General features: G+C 34.7%; 1 protein-coding gene across 1 annotated transcript in view; it reads right to left on the bottom strand.

The window, feature by feature from the left end:
- The window catches only part of LOC111062756 (Ca(2+)/calmodulin-responsive adenylate cyclase), a 69,709-nt gene that overhangs the window by 13,856 nt on the left and 38,381 nt on the right, over window positions 1-17,472 (bottom strand). The window contains 2 exon segments of the mRNA XM_039441053.1: window positions 3,277-3,467; window positions 5,204-5,407. Of these exon segments, the coding sequence (XP_039296987.1) occupies window positions 3,277-3,467; window positions 5,204-5,407 (395 nt within the window).

Below are 17,472 nucleotides of genomic sequence, written 5' to 3'. Positions count from 1 at the left end.
ATTTTCTCAATATTACTGTAATTCCTTTTTTTTCATTTCTTGTATTCACGACAAACAGCCTAATTTTATTTTATTTGTACTTTATTTTAATTTAAAGTTGTGAAAATTTTGTTTTGATATGGCACCTGCTGAAAAACCCATGGGTTTAGCAGGACCCAACATTGTAAAAAATTATTTTCCAATAAAATTGAATTGAATTGAATTGAAATACACATTCAGGGCTCTCTTCATAGTTCTCATGAAACAACTTCTTATTCATAGTTCTTTTGATCTCACTATCTAGAAATTTTAATCAACTTGATCAAAATATCTGATTTGTTGACATGACATGGTTTATCACTCTAAATTAAAGTATATCATAATCTGTCTGTAGTTTTGTGCTCGTAAGCAGGTCCTTCTATATGGCAGCAGCCCTCCACTCTCTTCTATTCTCTGCCAGTCGCTTCGTTGCATAGTAGCTCATCCCCTCCTTGTTGTCGTCCAACATTTTCTATCTTCTTCTCCCTCTTCCTCTTCTTCCCTGAATGGTCCCCTCCATGGCATCCACCAACAAGCATTGCCGTCTCATCCAATGTCCCAGCCATCTCCTCTTTCTTCCCTTTATCACATCCAGCAGACTCCTTCTTTCCCCAACCCTCCTCAACACCTCCTCGTTTGTAACTTTATCCCTCCAACTGATCCCCTCCATCCTTCTCCATATCCACATTTCCAATGCCTAAAGCCTCCTCTTATTCTCCTTTCTCAGCGTCCAAGTTTCTGCACCATACAGTGCCACACTCCAAACATAGCACTTTATTAGCCTTTTCCTTAGTGTCTTGTCCAGTCCTTATATCATAATATTCAAAGTTGATCATTTTACAGTTATTTTTTTATTCAATTTGGTTTGTAGACAATCTAAATCAAAACATTTCTATTTTTAAGTGTTTTGACTTAAAAACTGGACCTGAATTCAAGTCTATGAAACATAACCTATTTTTTGGAATATTTATAGTGTATGAATTAAAATTCGGGGAAGAAACAGTTTTGGGCTGTGCCTGTTAGTACTTCCCCAATCATTTTGAAGAATTGTGTTCTGTTTATCAATAAATAAATAATCATCTTACTTGAAGGATGACACTACTAATGGATGTTTTTTAAATAGATTGAAGAATTATCTTGTCAATAGCTGCCCATACAAGGTTGAAGAACTATTTCAACCATAGATCTCTCGTTTTTTATGCCCAACTGTTTCTTGACTCAAGTAACTTTCATCCTATTATGAAACTTTTCATAGTTTTTGACGTGTTTCTATGTGTTATGATTGTAATGTTTGTAATTGTTTTATTGTATTCCTATTATTGACGTCTCATGGCTTGATAAATATTGTATTTATGCAAACAAATGTGACAAATAATAGTTATTTGTGCAACTAGTGCGCAAAGTGACAGTTTGCTGCACCGAAAGAAACGTTTACGCCCGAGCCGTAGGCGAGGGCGGAATGGTTTGTTGAGTGCAGCAGAGGAACTTTGCGCACGTATTTCACATTAAGTTTTTCCTACAGTTACCATTGAATATGAAAAGTGGGTAATTATGGGTAAAATTGCCTGAAATGCATCAAATGTTTTTCTGTGTAATTTATTATTGATAAAAACCTTAATCCTAAAATCCTAAAGTTCTCGTTGTCGTTGGTTATAATATATAATGAATAATAATTAGCGCGTTGTGCTTGGTTGCACCTCTGCTCACTATAGCAGCCACAGCAGTCACTGTTACCAACTTCATTTGGATTTTGCTGCACTGTTGCTCCATATAACCTACTAAGTATTTTGTGTTGCCATGTTGCAAATCTGGAGTGCAGAAAAATTTTTCCCGCACTAGAGCGGAAAAGTGATTCTTTGCGTTCTGTAATCAGTGCAGCAATGGCAGCTTTTCCACGTAACTGTAGGAAAAGATCTTATCTTATCTTATCTTAAATAACAAGCGAAGCTCCGTACCCCGATATTTGATTCTTAAAATAAGTACATCATCAAAATGATAGGGAGAGAAAAATAAGGTAACCTTGTGCTATTCCTCTTCCAAATTTTTAGATAAGGTTACACATAGTCCGATACTGCATCATGTGTGGAGCAGTCACCGAGCGTCCTATAGTGAGGTCCACGTTATAATGGCAGTGGAGAAAGATAGACGAACAACGTTGCCGAACCTCTATCTTGTCAATGCCTTCTATAGACGGTAGATGATACAGGTTTATTGATGTAATATTAACTGTTCATTCTAGTTTAAGATAACTAGTAGTTCTGTGCACAGTAGACCTCACGCAGTATTCTCATCCACAAGTACCTAAATGAAACTATAGACCTTATGGAAATACAGCAATAGACTGGCTTCTCCACACATCTGTGTAATCACTTGTCAACTGATTTATGATGAATAATTCTATAGTCTGATTTTTACTCCAATATTGGCGTATGAAGGAGGCTCCTTTTTCCTTTTATATTATCCTTGAAATGCAAAATTTCCAAAAACCTTGTATATACGTCGACGCGCAATTTAAAAAGGAACATATCTGTCAAATTTCATGAAAATCTATTACCGCGTTTCGCCATAAATGCGCAACATATAAACATTTAGACATTAAGAGAAATGCCAAACCGTCGACTTGAATCTTAGACCTCATTTCGCTCGGTCAACAATTATATTTTATCAAGCAAGAAATTATATTTTTCAATAATTTCATAATGAATAAGATTAAATATTTTGTTAATTTTCTACATTGTGATTTATATAGCGGTTTCAGACAAAAATATCTGAGGAAATACTCTCTGAATTGCCTAAACGACATTTTAAATATAAGTTATGGTCCGGAAATTAACGACGTCTTTAGTTTCATGTGTCGAATGCTGAGACTAAGATCTTTTGTGCTCTCAGAATAGTATCATCATGGACTGTTGACATGCCAGCAATGATAACTTGGACTTTTTTATTATGAGTAGAAATAATAATATGGAACTCTATTATTGGTTTTGTTGTGTGAAAAACTGTCTCTGTTTATTTATGTGGAACATTTTCAGGAACTTTGTAATCGTACACTGTATGAAGCAATAAATAAATTCATTCATTCATTCATTCATAATTAATATTATCAATTCTACATTGTTAAAAGTCGATCTGGCAACAGAGCAAAGCGAGAAAGAGATAGTGCTATCCGCTTTGTGGAATGATAGACAAGGATAGCAATAGCATTGCTAATCAAACACTGCCATTATAACGTGGACCTCACTCGAGTGCTCCACTCACCGGCGCCTTGCAGACTCTCGTCGGAGTAGTGACGTTGCAAGTGGTGGGGATTGCGATGGGGCGAGTGAGACCTCCAGTTGGCGACCGGCCCCTGGGGACCGTGCGACGATCTAGGTGGCCGTGGCAGCGGTTTCAGATACGGTTTCGCTTCCAACAGCTGTTGTTGTTGCTGCTGATGTTGTAGCTGGGATCTGACAACACCAAACAAAACAAAAACTTTATTCATTTATATAGGCCTATGCAGAAATGAAAATCATATACTATTAAACGAGCAACTTCTGTTTATATGTTTGTATTGCACCGGATCTCGAAAACGGCTCTAACGATTCTCACGAAATTCAGAGAATAGTAGGTTTATAATATAAAAATTCGATTGCACTAAAGTGCGAATAAATTTCTTTTAACACGGCTCTTTCTCAAAGACGGAGAGGTCCGATGCTCTATCCTCCACTAATCTCTCCCACTACCTAGCAGCATTCTCCTTCTTTTGTGTCTGTGTGAGAGAGCTTTGTAACGCTTCCCTCCCCTCCACTGGCAATGTTCCAAAGTGATATGTTTGTGTATGTTACGGAGATGTGTTCATCACAAGAACCTGAAGCGAAATGACACGGCGCATCCAATTGTGCGCAGGATGTCCGTCTGTGACTATGCTACAAACTGTGGAGGGAGAAATGGGTTTCTCCTCTTCATGTTAAAAGTAATTTATCTCGCACATTAGGTCTCATCCCTGAGAAAACTCGCTGAAGGACATTAAAAGGATAATTATTCATCCTTGGGAAAACAGCTGATAATAATTATTTCGTGGTCTGTTAATGATGGAAGTGAGTGAGCAAGTTCATGTGTGTGGGATTGTGTCAAAATTATGACTCAGCTGTTGAACTTTTGTAATCATTCAATCGGGTAGTCTACTTAGTGCCGGTTGCAAAGAAGCCGGGTTATTTTCAATCCTGATTAATTCTAGTAGATCCATCTTTTTGAAATGGTCTTCTCTGATTTGGTTCACGTGAAGTTAATCAGGATTAAAATTTAACCGGCTTTTGTGCAACTGGGCCTTTGTGAGGGAAATTTTTGCATTCCTCTGGGAATTAATCTCAATTTACTGTGATTAGATAGAACATATCTGTATGAATGTTATTATATTTTTTTATGATTTTGTACTCTAGAGCGAAGCTCGGTCCCCGATATTATATGGTTATCTGGTCATTTATGTTCAACAGATCTCGAAAACGGCTCTAACGATTTTCACGAAATTTGAAACATAAAAGGTTTATGATATAGAAATTCGATTGCACTAGGTCTCATCCTTGGGAAAAAACGCTGAACGACATTGAAAGGATAATAATTTCATCCTTGGCTGAAACAGCTGTGGATAGTAAAAAGTGGATATGTGAAAAATCAAAATATCGCATCCCCGAAATTCTTAAGATAACATATAGCCAGCTGTGAAATATAAACACGATCATTTTAGAAAATTGTGTTCTGTTTATCAATAAATAAAAATAACGAGCGAAGCTCGGTGCCCCGATATTTCATCATAAATCAGCTGTTGAGTGGATTATCAATTGCATGCAATGACGCATGCAATTCAATATCTCAATGTAACGGTGAAAAAACAGCTGTTGTGTGGACTATTAATTGCATGCAGTGAGGCATAGAAGTAGCATAGTATTTTCTCCCGACTTTTCGCTGCTTTCAACTCGGTAAGCTTTTGATGATAGTAGCATAGTTGTTTACAACAAATTAATTGCATTGTCGATACTACAACCCAAACAGCCATTAGTCGTTTACACACCGATATCTCGTCGACACGACAGGACAGGACAGAATTTACTCTGATGGACAGTATTAGAGGAGACTGTGGTTTATAACTGCGCGAGGTCTACTCTTCACAGAACTACTAGTTTATTAATTTATTTAACCGACTAACCGATGTTCGCTATGATGGTGCACCGTTCTCTGCTGTCGCCTGCTATTGTATTGGTTGCCAACAGCTGCACTGCCATTGGTCGAGCCATTCACGGCTTGCGATTGGCTGTTGCTGCGGTGGTGGGAGGGGCGGAGCCCGGCCCCTTCTACTCCGCCCTCAATCACTCCTCCTCCACCTCCTCCTCTGGGCCAAGGTGGGGTGTATCTGACAAATACAACCGCAAACGTTTCATTATTACCGTTTACAAAAATTACTACATTTACAATAATTTTACTACCATAGAAAAATGATAGTACAAGTAGATATCCCTTGGTTTGTAGAATTATTTCAAAGTTTGCAAGTTTTCTATCAAATTATGGTGTTGTGTATCAAGTTGTGATGATACTGTATCATATTGTGGTGCTGTATCATATTAACACTGATGTTAATCAGGTGCTGTCTTTATGACGTGGACCTCACTATAGAAAGCTGATACAAACTTATATCAATTGATTCACTAATTTTCTTCCCCAGCATTCAACATCAGAGATGGAGAATATTGTCTAAGAAACTGGAAAAAGATAGCGCTATCTGCTTTGTCTGATGACAGACAAGGATAGCAACACCAATGTTAATCAAATTCTGCCATTATAACGTGGACCTCACTAAAAATTACAATACAGTAGACCTACAAATCCATCCAGTATAAGTTGGTACAAAAGTATCGTACTATATTATTATACAGATGGAAATATTATTTTCCTACAGTTACGTTGAAAAGTGGCCATTGCTGCACTGATTACAGAACGCAAAGAATCACTTTTCCGCTCTAGTGCGGGAAAAATCTTTTCTGCACTCCAGATTTGCAACATGACAACGCAAAATACTCAGTAGGTTATATGGAGCACCAGTGCAGCAAAATCAAAATGAAGTTGGTAACAGTGACTGGGCTGCTATAGTGAGCAGAGGTGCAACGAAGCACAACGCGCTAATTATTAAGTAGATATTATAACCAAGGACAGCGAGGACTTTAGGATTTTAGGATTAAGGTTTTTATCAATAATAAAATTACACAGAAAAACATTTGATAGATTTCAGGCAATTTTACCCATAATTACCCACTTTTCATATTCAATGGTAACTGTAGGAAAAACTTAATGTGAAATACGTGCGCAAAGTTCCTCTGCTGCACTCAAGAAACCATTCCGCCCTCGCCTACGGCTCGGGCGTAAACGTTTCTTTCGGTGCAGCAAACTGTCACTTTGCGCACTAGTTGCACAAATAACTATAATAATAATTACTATATTATAATAGACAGTGTGAACAAACTACAAAACAAAAGCCTAGCTAGGTACCAAATTTAGGCTTACAATACACAACAATAAAATACACATGAAATACCAAGTTTCAGGCTAAAAATATACTTAGAATAGAGGTGCTAGTTTCAGTCTCCAAAAAACTTTTCAGATTAATACAAGAGTCATCTCAGACTTTCTGTGCTGTAAGTTAAAAAAAACACAAAAGTTTCAACAACACTATGTGCCGGTTGCACATCAGCCGGTTAAATTTTAACCGTGATTAATTTTTATTATTAAACGAAAGTCCAAATTCAATGCTGTAATACTCACCCCGAAGACTTCTGCTACTGCAAATATTGACAACAGGGTGAACAGCTAGATGGAAATTCGATGAGTGATACCATTCAAAAATTATTTTATTTTATTCCCGGGCTGACAAATAATTTTTGAATAGTAGCGCTCATCGAATTTCCATCTAGCTGTTTACCCAGTTGTCAATATTTGCAGTAGCAGAAGTCTTCGGGGTGATTTACAGCATTTAATTTGCATCTTATTACAGCACTAGCCGTCAGGCTCGCTTTGTTCGCCATATCCGACTAGCCAGAGCCCCGAACTGGATCCCGAACTGGATCGTCCAAGAATGAGATCAGCAGGCTCGCTTCGCTCGCCTGCATTTTTCATTTGAGCATATGTTAGGACGAACAAGTCGGGGGTCCAGACTAAACGTCTGGCTAAACGGATATGGCGAGCAAAGCGAGCCTGACGGCTAGTAATATAATATTCCCAGGAATAGCTCTGATTAAAGTAGCAGTGCCCAATCAATTTTTCCGCGATAAATGCATTTCAATCTTCAACTTGGTGCCAACCTAACAAAGTCAACTCAACTTAATGCCAACCTGACAAAATTATTAATTTAGTTACCAGTTAACAACTGTTTCGAAGAGGTACTCTCTCTAGATTATAGTTCTATATTAACATATGGTATGGACATTTTTCAATTATAATAATTAAGAGAATAAGAAGAATATACATGCTAAAAGACGAACTTTAAACCCTTAAAAACCACCCTTAGAGTTAAAATATTGCCAAAAGATTTCTTAGTGCGCCTCTAAAGGGCCAACTGAACATACCTACCAAATTTGAACGTTTTTGGTCCGGTAGATTTTTAGTTCTGCGAGTGAGACAGTCAGTCAGTCAGTGAGTGAGTGCCATTTCGGTTTTATATTTATATAGATTTCGGTTAAAATTTAACTAGCTCTTGTGCAACCGGGCACAAGATTAACATGAAACTGTGAGCATCGGATGTATGGGAAGCATTGATGTATAAGGCTAGGCACACACCAATTAGTCAAGACAAGACAAGACATGATCAGACACGTTTAGTCACAATACTTCACATGGTTGCTTGTGACGCAACTCACACTGATTAGTCATTGCAATTAGACATGTCTTCATGAGCAACTATGTGAAGTATTGTGACTGTTCATGTCTTGTCTTGTCTTGACTTGACTAAGTGGTGTGTGCCTAGCCTAATAAACGCTCACATTCTTCAGTAAACAGAGGCATGTAATAAATGTAAATGTAAATGAAAATATTCGTGAAAGTTCGGGGTTTATTGCATGTTGCTGGGAAAACCAATCAATATTAAATTTAAGGTAGGTTCCGAAACGTATGATGTGAACCGAACTGAATATCAATCTACAGATTTCAAATAAAATTGAACAATTTCGTTTGGAAAATATGAGAAACAACTATAGGGAATACACAAACACTGGAATTGAACGGAGAAAATAACAACTTCATGGAAAACTTGGAGAATTGAAACTAAAATGTTGTGAAATACACAGTAAACAATAAATTGTTGTTTGGAAAATATGAGAAACAACTACAGGGAATACACAAACACTGGAATTGAACGGGGAAAATAACAACTTCAAGGAAAACTTGAAGAATTGAAACTAAAATGTTGTGAAATACACAGTAAACAATAAATTGTTGTTTGGAAAATATGAGAAACAACTACAGGGAATACACAAACACTGGAATTGAACGGGGAAAATAACAACTTCAAGGAAAACTTGAAGAATTGAAACTAAAATGTTGTGAAATACACAGTAAACAATAAATTGTTGTTTGGAAAATATGAGAAACAACATTGGGATGAAATACACATTGCAATTGAAAGCATTGACAGAACAGCATTTCAATGAAAAACATCAAGATTTGAAAATGAAACACAAATTATTGGAATTCGAAGAGGAGAACAACAAAATTTGTCATGAAAAACTTGAAGATTTGAAAATGAAACACAAATTATTGGAATTCGAAGAGAAGACCAACAAAATTTGTCATGAGAAACTTGAAAAACTGAAAGATTTGAAAATGAAACACAAATTATTGGAATTCGAAGAGGAGACCAACAAAATTTGTCATGAGGAACTTGAAAAACTTAAAGATTTGAAAATGAAACACAAATTATTGGAATTCGAAGAGGAGACCAACAAAATTTGTCATGAGAAACTTGAACAACTTGAAGATTTGAAAATGAAACACAAATTATTGGAATTCGAAGAGGAGAACAACAAAATTTGTCATGAGAAACTTGAAGATGAAACACAAATTGTTGGAATTCGAAGAGGAGAACAACAAAATTTGTCATGAAAAACTTAAAGATTTGAAAATGAAACACAAATTGTTGGAATTCGAAGAGGAGAACAACAAAATTTGTCATGAGAAACTTGAAAAACTTAAAGATTTGAAAATGAAACACAAATATTGGAATTCGAAGAGGAGAACAACAAAATTTGTCATGAAAAACTTAAAGATTTGAAAATGAAACACAATTATTGGAATTCGAAAAGGAGAACAACAAAATTGTCATGAAAAACTTAAAGATTTGAAAATGAAACACAATTATTGGAATTCGAAGAGGAGACCAACAAAATTGTCATGAGAAACTTGAAGATGAAACACAAATTGTTGGAATTCGATGAGGAGAACAACAAAATTTGTCATGAGAAACTGAAGATTTGAAAATGAACACAAATTATTGGAATTCGAAGAGGAGACAACAAAATTTGTCATGAGAAACTGAAGATTTGAAAATGAAACACAAATTTTGGAATTCGAAGAGAGAACAACAAAATTTGTCATGAGAAACTTGAAAAACTTAAGATTTGAAAATGAAACACAATTGTTGGAATTCGAGAGGAGAACAACAAAATTGTCATGAGAAACTGAAGATTTGAAAATGAAACACAAATGTTGGAATTCGATGAGGAGAACAACAAAATTTGTCATGAAAAACTTAAAGATTTGAAAATGAAACACAAATTATGGAATTCGAAGAGGAGACAACAAAATTTGTCATGAGAAACTTGAAGATTGAAAATGAAACACAAATTGTTGGAATTCGAAGAGGAGAACAACAAAATTTGTCATGAGAAACTTGAAGATTTGAAAATGAAACACAAATTATTGGAATTCGAAGAGGAGAACAACAAAATTTGTCATGAGAAACTTGAAGATTTGAAAATGAAACACAAATGATTGGAATTCGAAGAGGAGAACAACAAAATTTGTCATGAAAAACTTGAAGATTTGAAAATGAAACACAAATTATTGGAATTCGAAGAGGAGAACAACAAAATTTGTCATGAAAAACTTAAAGATTTGAAAATGAAACACAAATTGTTGGAATTCGAAGAGGAGAACAACAAAATTTGTCATGAAAAACTTAAAGATTTGAAAATGAAACACAAATTGTTGGAATTCGAAGAGGAGAACAACAAAATTTGTCATGAGAAACTTGAAGATTTGAAAATGAAACACAAATTATGGAATTCGAAGAGGAGACAACAAAATTTGTCATGAGAAACTTGAAGATTTGAAAATGAACACAAATTGTTGGAATTCGATGAGGAGAACAACAAAATTTGTCATGAAAAACTTAAAGATTGAAAATGAAACACAATTGTTGGAATTCGAAGAGGAGACCAACAAAATTGTCATGAGAAACTTGAACAACTTAAAGATTTGAAAATGAAACACAAATTATTGAATTCGAAGAGGAGAACAACAAAATTTGTCATGAGAAACTTGAAGATGAAACACAAATTGTGGAATTCGAAGAGGAGACAACAAAATTTGTCTTGAGAAACTTGAAGATTTGAAAATGAAACACAAATTATGGAATTCGAAGAGGAGAACAACAATTTGTCATGAGAACTTGAAAAACTTAAGATTTGAAAATGAAACACAAATATTGGAATTCGAAGAGAAGACCAACAAAATTTGTCATGAAAAACTTAAGATTTGAAAATGAAACACAATTATTGGAATTCGAAGAGAGAACAACAAAATTGTCATGAAAAACTTAAAGATTTGAAAATGAAACACAATTATTGGAATTCGAAGAGGAGACCAACAAAATTGTCATGAAAAACTTAAAGATCTGAAAATGAAAGACAAATTGTTGGTATTCGAAGAGGAGAACACAAAATTTGTCATGAAAAACTTAAAGATCTGAAAATGAAAGACAAATTGTTGGTATTCGAAGAGGAGAACAACAATTTGTCATGAGAAACTTGAAGATGAAACACAAATTGTTGGAATTCGATGAGGAGAACACAAAATTTGTCATGAGAACTTGAAAAACTTAAAGATTGAAAATGAAACACAAATTGTGGAATTCGATGAGGAGAACAACAAAATTGTCATGAGAAACTGAAGATTTGAAAATGAAACACAAATGTTGGAATTCGATGAGGAGAACAACAAAATTGTCATGAAAAACTTAAGATTTGAAAATGAAACACAAATTATTGGAATTCGAAGAGAAGACCAACAAAATTTGTCATGAGAAACTTGAAGATTGAAAATGAAACACAAATGTTGGAATTCGAAGAGGAGAACAACAAAATTTGTCATGAAAAACTTGAAGATTTGAAAATGAAACACAAATTATTGGAATTCGAAGAGGAGAACAACAAAATTTGTCATGAGAAACTTGAAGATTTGAAAATGAAACACAAATGTTGGAATTCGATGAGGAGAACAACAAAATTTGTCTTGAGAAACTTGAAGATGAAACACAAATTGTGGAATTCGAAGAGGAGACAACAAAATTTGTCTTGAGAAACTTGAAGATTTGAAAATGAAACACAAATTATTGAATTCGAAGAGGAGAACAACAAAATTTGTCATGAAAAACTTAAAGATTTGAAAATGAAACACAAATTGTTGGAATTCGAAGAGGAGAACAACAAAATTTGTCATGAGAAACTTGAAAAACTTAAAGATTTGAAAATGAAACACAAATTATTGAATTCGAAGAGGAGAACAACAATTTGTCATGAGAAACTTGAAGATTTGAAAATGAACACAAATTGTTGGAATTCGATGAGGAGAACAACAAAATTTGTCATGAAAAACTTAAAGATTGAAAATGAAACACAATTGTTGGAATTCGAAGAGGAGAACAACAAAATTTGTCATGAGAAACTTGAAAAACTTAAAGATTTGAAAATGAAACACAAATAGTTGGAATTCGAAGAGGAGAACAACAAAATTTGTCATGAAAAACTTAAAGATTTGAAAATGAAACACAAATTGTTGGAATTCGAAGAGGAGAACAACAAAATTTGTCATGAAAAACTTAAAGATTTGAAAATGAAACACAAATTGTTGGAATTCGAAGAGGAGAACAACAAAATTTGTCATGAGAAACTTGAAAAACTTAAAGATTTGAAAATGAAACACAAATTGTTGGAATTCGAAGAGGAGACCAACAAAATTGTCATGAGAAACTTGAAAAACTTAAAGATCTGAAAATGAAAGACAAATTGTTGGTATTCGAAGAGGAGAACAACAAAATTTGTCATGAGAAACTTGAACAACTTGAAGATTTGAAAATGAAACACAAATTATTGGAATTCGAAGAGGAGAACAACAAAATTTGTCATGAGAAACTTGAAGATTTGAAAATGAAACACAAATTATTGGAATTCGAAGAGGAGAACAACAAAATTTGTCATGAGAAACTTGAAAAACTTAAAGATCTGAAAATGAAAGACAAATTGTTGGTATTCGAAGAGGAGAACAACAAAATTTGTCATGAGAAACTTGAACAACTTGAAGATTTGAAAATGAAACACAAATATTGGAATTCGAAGAGGAGACCAACAAAATTTGTCATGAGAAACTTGAAAAACTTAAAGATTGAAAATGAAACACAAATTATTGGAATTCGAAGAGGAGACCAACAAAATTTGTCATGAGAAACTTGAAAAACTAAAGATTTGAAAATGAAACACAAATTATGGAATTCGAAGAGGAGACCAACAAAATTTGTCATGAGAAACTTGAAAAACTTAAAGATCTGAAAATGAAAGACAAATTGTTGGTATTCGAAGAGGAGAACAACAAAATTTGTCATGAGAAACTTGAAAAACTTAAAGATTTGAAAATGAAACACAAATTATTGGAATTCGAAGAGGAGACCAACAAAATTTGTCATGAGAAACTTGAAAAACTTAAAGATTTGAAAATGAAACACAAATTATTGGAATTCGAAGAGGAGACCAACAAAATTTGTCATGAGAAACTTGAAAAACTTAAAGATCTGAAAATGAAAGACAAATTGTTGGTATTCGAAGAGGAGAACAACAAAATTTGTCATGAGAAACTTGAACAACTTGAAGATTTGAAAATGAAACACAAATTATGGAATTCGAAGAGGAGACCAACAAAATTTGTCATGAGAAACTTGAAAAACTTAAAGATTTGAAAATGAAACACAAATTATTGGAATTCGAAGAGGAGACCAACAAAATTGTCATGAGAAACTTGAAAAACTTAAAGATTTGAAAATGAAACACAAATTATGGAATTCGAAGAGGAGACCAACAAAATTTGTCATGAGAAACTTGAAAAACTTAAAGATCTGAAAATGAAAGACAAATTGTTGGTATTCGAAGAGGAGACAACAAAATTTGTCATGAGAAACTTGAACAACTTGAAGATTTGAAAATGAAACACAAATTGTTGGAATTCGAAGAGGAGAACAACAAAATTTGTCTTGAGAAACTTCAAGATTTGAAACTGAAATATGATTGGAAATACGCAAAATATTGGATCTGGAAGAGGTTAACCACATCAACATTCAGATGAAAAACTTCAAAATTAATATCCTACTGCAACTCTGTTAGAAGATTGGCCGCCTGTAGAAGTTGCTGGTTTGAATTCTGTGACGTCATCGGTAGATATTTGCCGCCATGTTGTGACGTCATCGGTAGATATTTGCCGCCATGTTGTGACGTCATCGGTAAACAGTTGCCATCTTGTGACGTCATTGAAGAATAATTGTCCTGTTGTGACGTCATCAGTATACAGTTGCCATCATGTAACGTCAGTGAAGAATATCTGTCCTGTTGTGACGTCATCGGTAAACAGTTGCCATCTTGTGACGGTATTGAAGAATATTTGTCCTGTTGTGAAGTCATCAGAAAACAGTTGCCATCTTGTGACGTCACTGAAGAATATTTGTCCTGTTGTGGCGTCATCAATAAACAGTTGCCATCTTGTGACGTCATTGAAGAATATTTGTCCTGTTGTGAAGTCATCAGTATATAGTTGCCATTTTGTGATGTCATCGGTGCATAACTGTCCTGTTGTGACGTCATTGATGAGTATTTGCCTTGTTGTGACGTCACAATGGGTTGATTTCTGCCAAATTGTGACGTCATCGGAGGGTAGCTGGCTGGCCGTCAAACTGATGTCACTAATCTACAGAAATTAGTACATCGAGATATTTCATCCGACATTAAAAAACAACATTTATCATCAATCAATAATAATAATAGTGCAATATAGATGACAAGACAATTCTTACAAAGACAAGTTCAAATTCAGATAAATAATAATAATAATATCGAGTGACCTGGCTGGCTCAGTTCTAGTGTCAGAGTTTTCAGGTCGCAACTGATCAATTTCAGGGCTTCTAACATGATCTAACGACTGCTTTTTAGGCAGCCGGAACCGACGGCTTAACGTGTTTATCCGAAACTGATACAAAGTAAACATTATATCCCTCTCTCTGTTAGATTAAGCTGTAAACCTCTTCAAGTTGCAATCGATGTGTGAGAACTGTAATAATTTCGGATAGTTAAAATTTAATCATATTATTTATTTATCTAATTATTATTAAACGAAAATCCCAATTAAATGCTGTAATTCACCTCGTAGACTTCTGCTACTGCAAAAATGACAACAGGGTAAACAGCTGGATGGAAATTCGAAGAGGAGAACAACAAAATTTGTCATGAGAAACTTGAAAAACTTGAAGATTTGAAAATGAAACACAAATTATTGGAATTCGAAGAGGAGAACAACAAAATTTGTCATGAGAAACTTGAAAAACTTAAAGATTTGAAAATGAAACACAAATTATGGAATTCGAAGAGGAGAACAACAAAATTGTCATGAGAAACTTGAAAAACTTAAAGATTGAAAATGAAACACAAATTATGGAATTCGAAGAGGAGACCAACAAAATTTGTCATGAGAAACTTGAAAAACTTAAAGATTTGAAAATGAAACACAAATTGTTGGAATTCGAAGAGGAGAACAACAAAATTTGTCATGAGAAACTTGAAAAACTTGAAGATTTGAAAATGAAACACAAATTGTTGGAATTCGAAGAGGAGAACAACAAAATTTGTCTTGAGAAACTTCAAGATTTGAAACTGAAATATGATTGGAAATACGCAAAATATTGGAACTGGAAGAGGTTAACCACATCAACATTCAGATGAAAAACTTCAAGATTAATATCCTACTGCAACTCTGTTAGAAGATTGGCCGCCTGTAGAAGTTGCTGGTTTGAATTCTGTGACGTCATCGGTAGATATTTGCCGCCATGTTGTGACGTCATCGGTGTATAGTTGCCATCATGTGATGTCATCATTAAATGGTTGCCATCATGTGACGTCATTAAAGAATAATTGTCCTGTTGTGACGTCATCAGTATACAGTTGCCATCATGTAACGTCAGTGAAGAATATCTGTCCTGTTGTGACGTCATCGGTAAACAGTTGCCATCTTTTGACGTCACTGAAGAATATTTGTCCTGTTGTGGCGTCATCAGAAAACAGTTGCCATCTTGTGACGTCACTGAAGAATATTTGTCCTGTTGTGGCGTCATCAATAAACAGTTGTCATCTTGTAACGTCATTGAAGAATATTTGTCCTGTTGTGAAGTCATCAGTATATAGTTGCCATTTTGTGATGTCATCGGTGCATAACTGTCCTGTTGTGACGTCATTGATGAGTATTTGCCTTGTTGTGACGTCACAATGGGTTGATTTCTGCCAAATTGTGACGTCATCGGAGGATAGCTGGCTGGCCGTCAAACTGATGTCACTAATCTACAGAAATTAGTACATCGAGATATTTCATCCGACATTAAAAACAAAATTTATCATCAATCAATAATAATAAAAGTGCAATATAGATGACAAGACAATTCTTACAAAGACAAGTTCAAATTCAGATAAATAATAATAATAATAATATCGAGTGACCTGGCTGGCTCAGTTCTAGTGTCAGAGTTTTCAGGTCGCAACTGATCAATTTCAGGGCTTCTAACATGATCTAACGACTGCTTTTTAGGCAGCCGGAACCGACAGCTTAACGTGTTTATCCGAAACTGATACAAAGTAAACATTATATCCCTCTCTCTGTTAGATTAAGCTGTAAACCTCTTCAAGTTGCAATCAATGTGTGAGAACTGTAATAATTTCGGATAGTTAAAATTTAATCATATTATTTATTTATCTAATTATTATTAAACGAAAATCCCAATTAAATGCTGTAATTCACCCCGAAGACTTCTGCTACTGCAAAAATTGACAACAGGGTAAACAGCTGGATGGAAATTCGATGAGCACTACTATTCAAAAATTATTTGTCAGCCCAGGAAACAAACCCAGTACCTCCTAATTTCCGGTCAGGAAGCTAATTTATCTATACTTATTTTTATTTGCAGAGACATAAAAATATGAACCTGACAATCAGTAAGCATAAGGTTTACAAAAAATTACATAGAATTTGATATCTAAATCAAATCTATTTCATTTTTACTTTCCTTGCCCTATTACCATAGGTAAGGAAAGTATTGCTTTCCAAAAAAAATTAAGGTACCCCAATATCTTAATTTCTATACGTTTCAAGGTCCCCTGAGTCCAAAAACATGATTTTTGGGTGTTGGTCTGTGTGTGTGTGTGTGTGTGTGTGTGTGTGTGTGTGTGTATGTGTGTGTGTGTGTGTGTGTGTGTGTGTATGTGTGTGTGTGTGTGTGTGTGTGTATGTCTGTGAACACGATAACTCCATTCCTAATTAACCGATTGACTTGAAATTTTAAACTTAAGGTCCTTATACCATAAGGATCCAACAATAAGAAATTCAATAAAATTCAATTCAAGATGGCGGAAAAAATGGCGGATAATTACTAAAAAACCATGTTTTTCACGTTTTTCTCGAAAACGGCTCTAACGATTTTCTTCAAATTATACCATGGATAGCTACTATTTATAAGCCCTATCGAGTGACCTGGCTGGCTCAGTTCTAGTGTCAGAGTTTTCAGGTCGCAACTGATCAATTTCAGGGCTTCTAACATGATCTAACGACTGCTTTTTAGGCAGCCGGAACCGACAGCTTAACGTGTTTATCCGAAACTGATACAAAGTAAACATTATATCCCTCTCTCTGTTAGATTAAGCTGTAAACCTCTTCAAGTTGCAATCAATGTGTGAGAACTGTAATAATTTCGGATAGTTAAAATTTAATCATATTATTTATTTATCTAATTATTATTAAACGAAAATCCCAATTAAATGCTGTAATTCACCCCGAAGACTTCTGCTACTGCAAAAATTGACAACAGGGTAAACAGCTGGATGGAAATTCGATGAGCACTACTATTCAAAAATTATT

This window comes from Nilaparvata lugens, chromosome 14, assembly GCF_014356525.2.
Source record: "Nilaparvata lugens isolate BPH chromosome 14, ASM1435652v1, whole genome shotgun sequence".
Lineage (NCBI taxonomy): Eukaryota > Metazoa > Arthropoda > Insecta > Hemiptera > Delphacidae > Nilaparvata > Nilaparvata lugens.
This window is presented reverse-complemented; position numbering and strand designations above follow the sequence as displayed.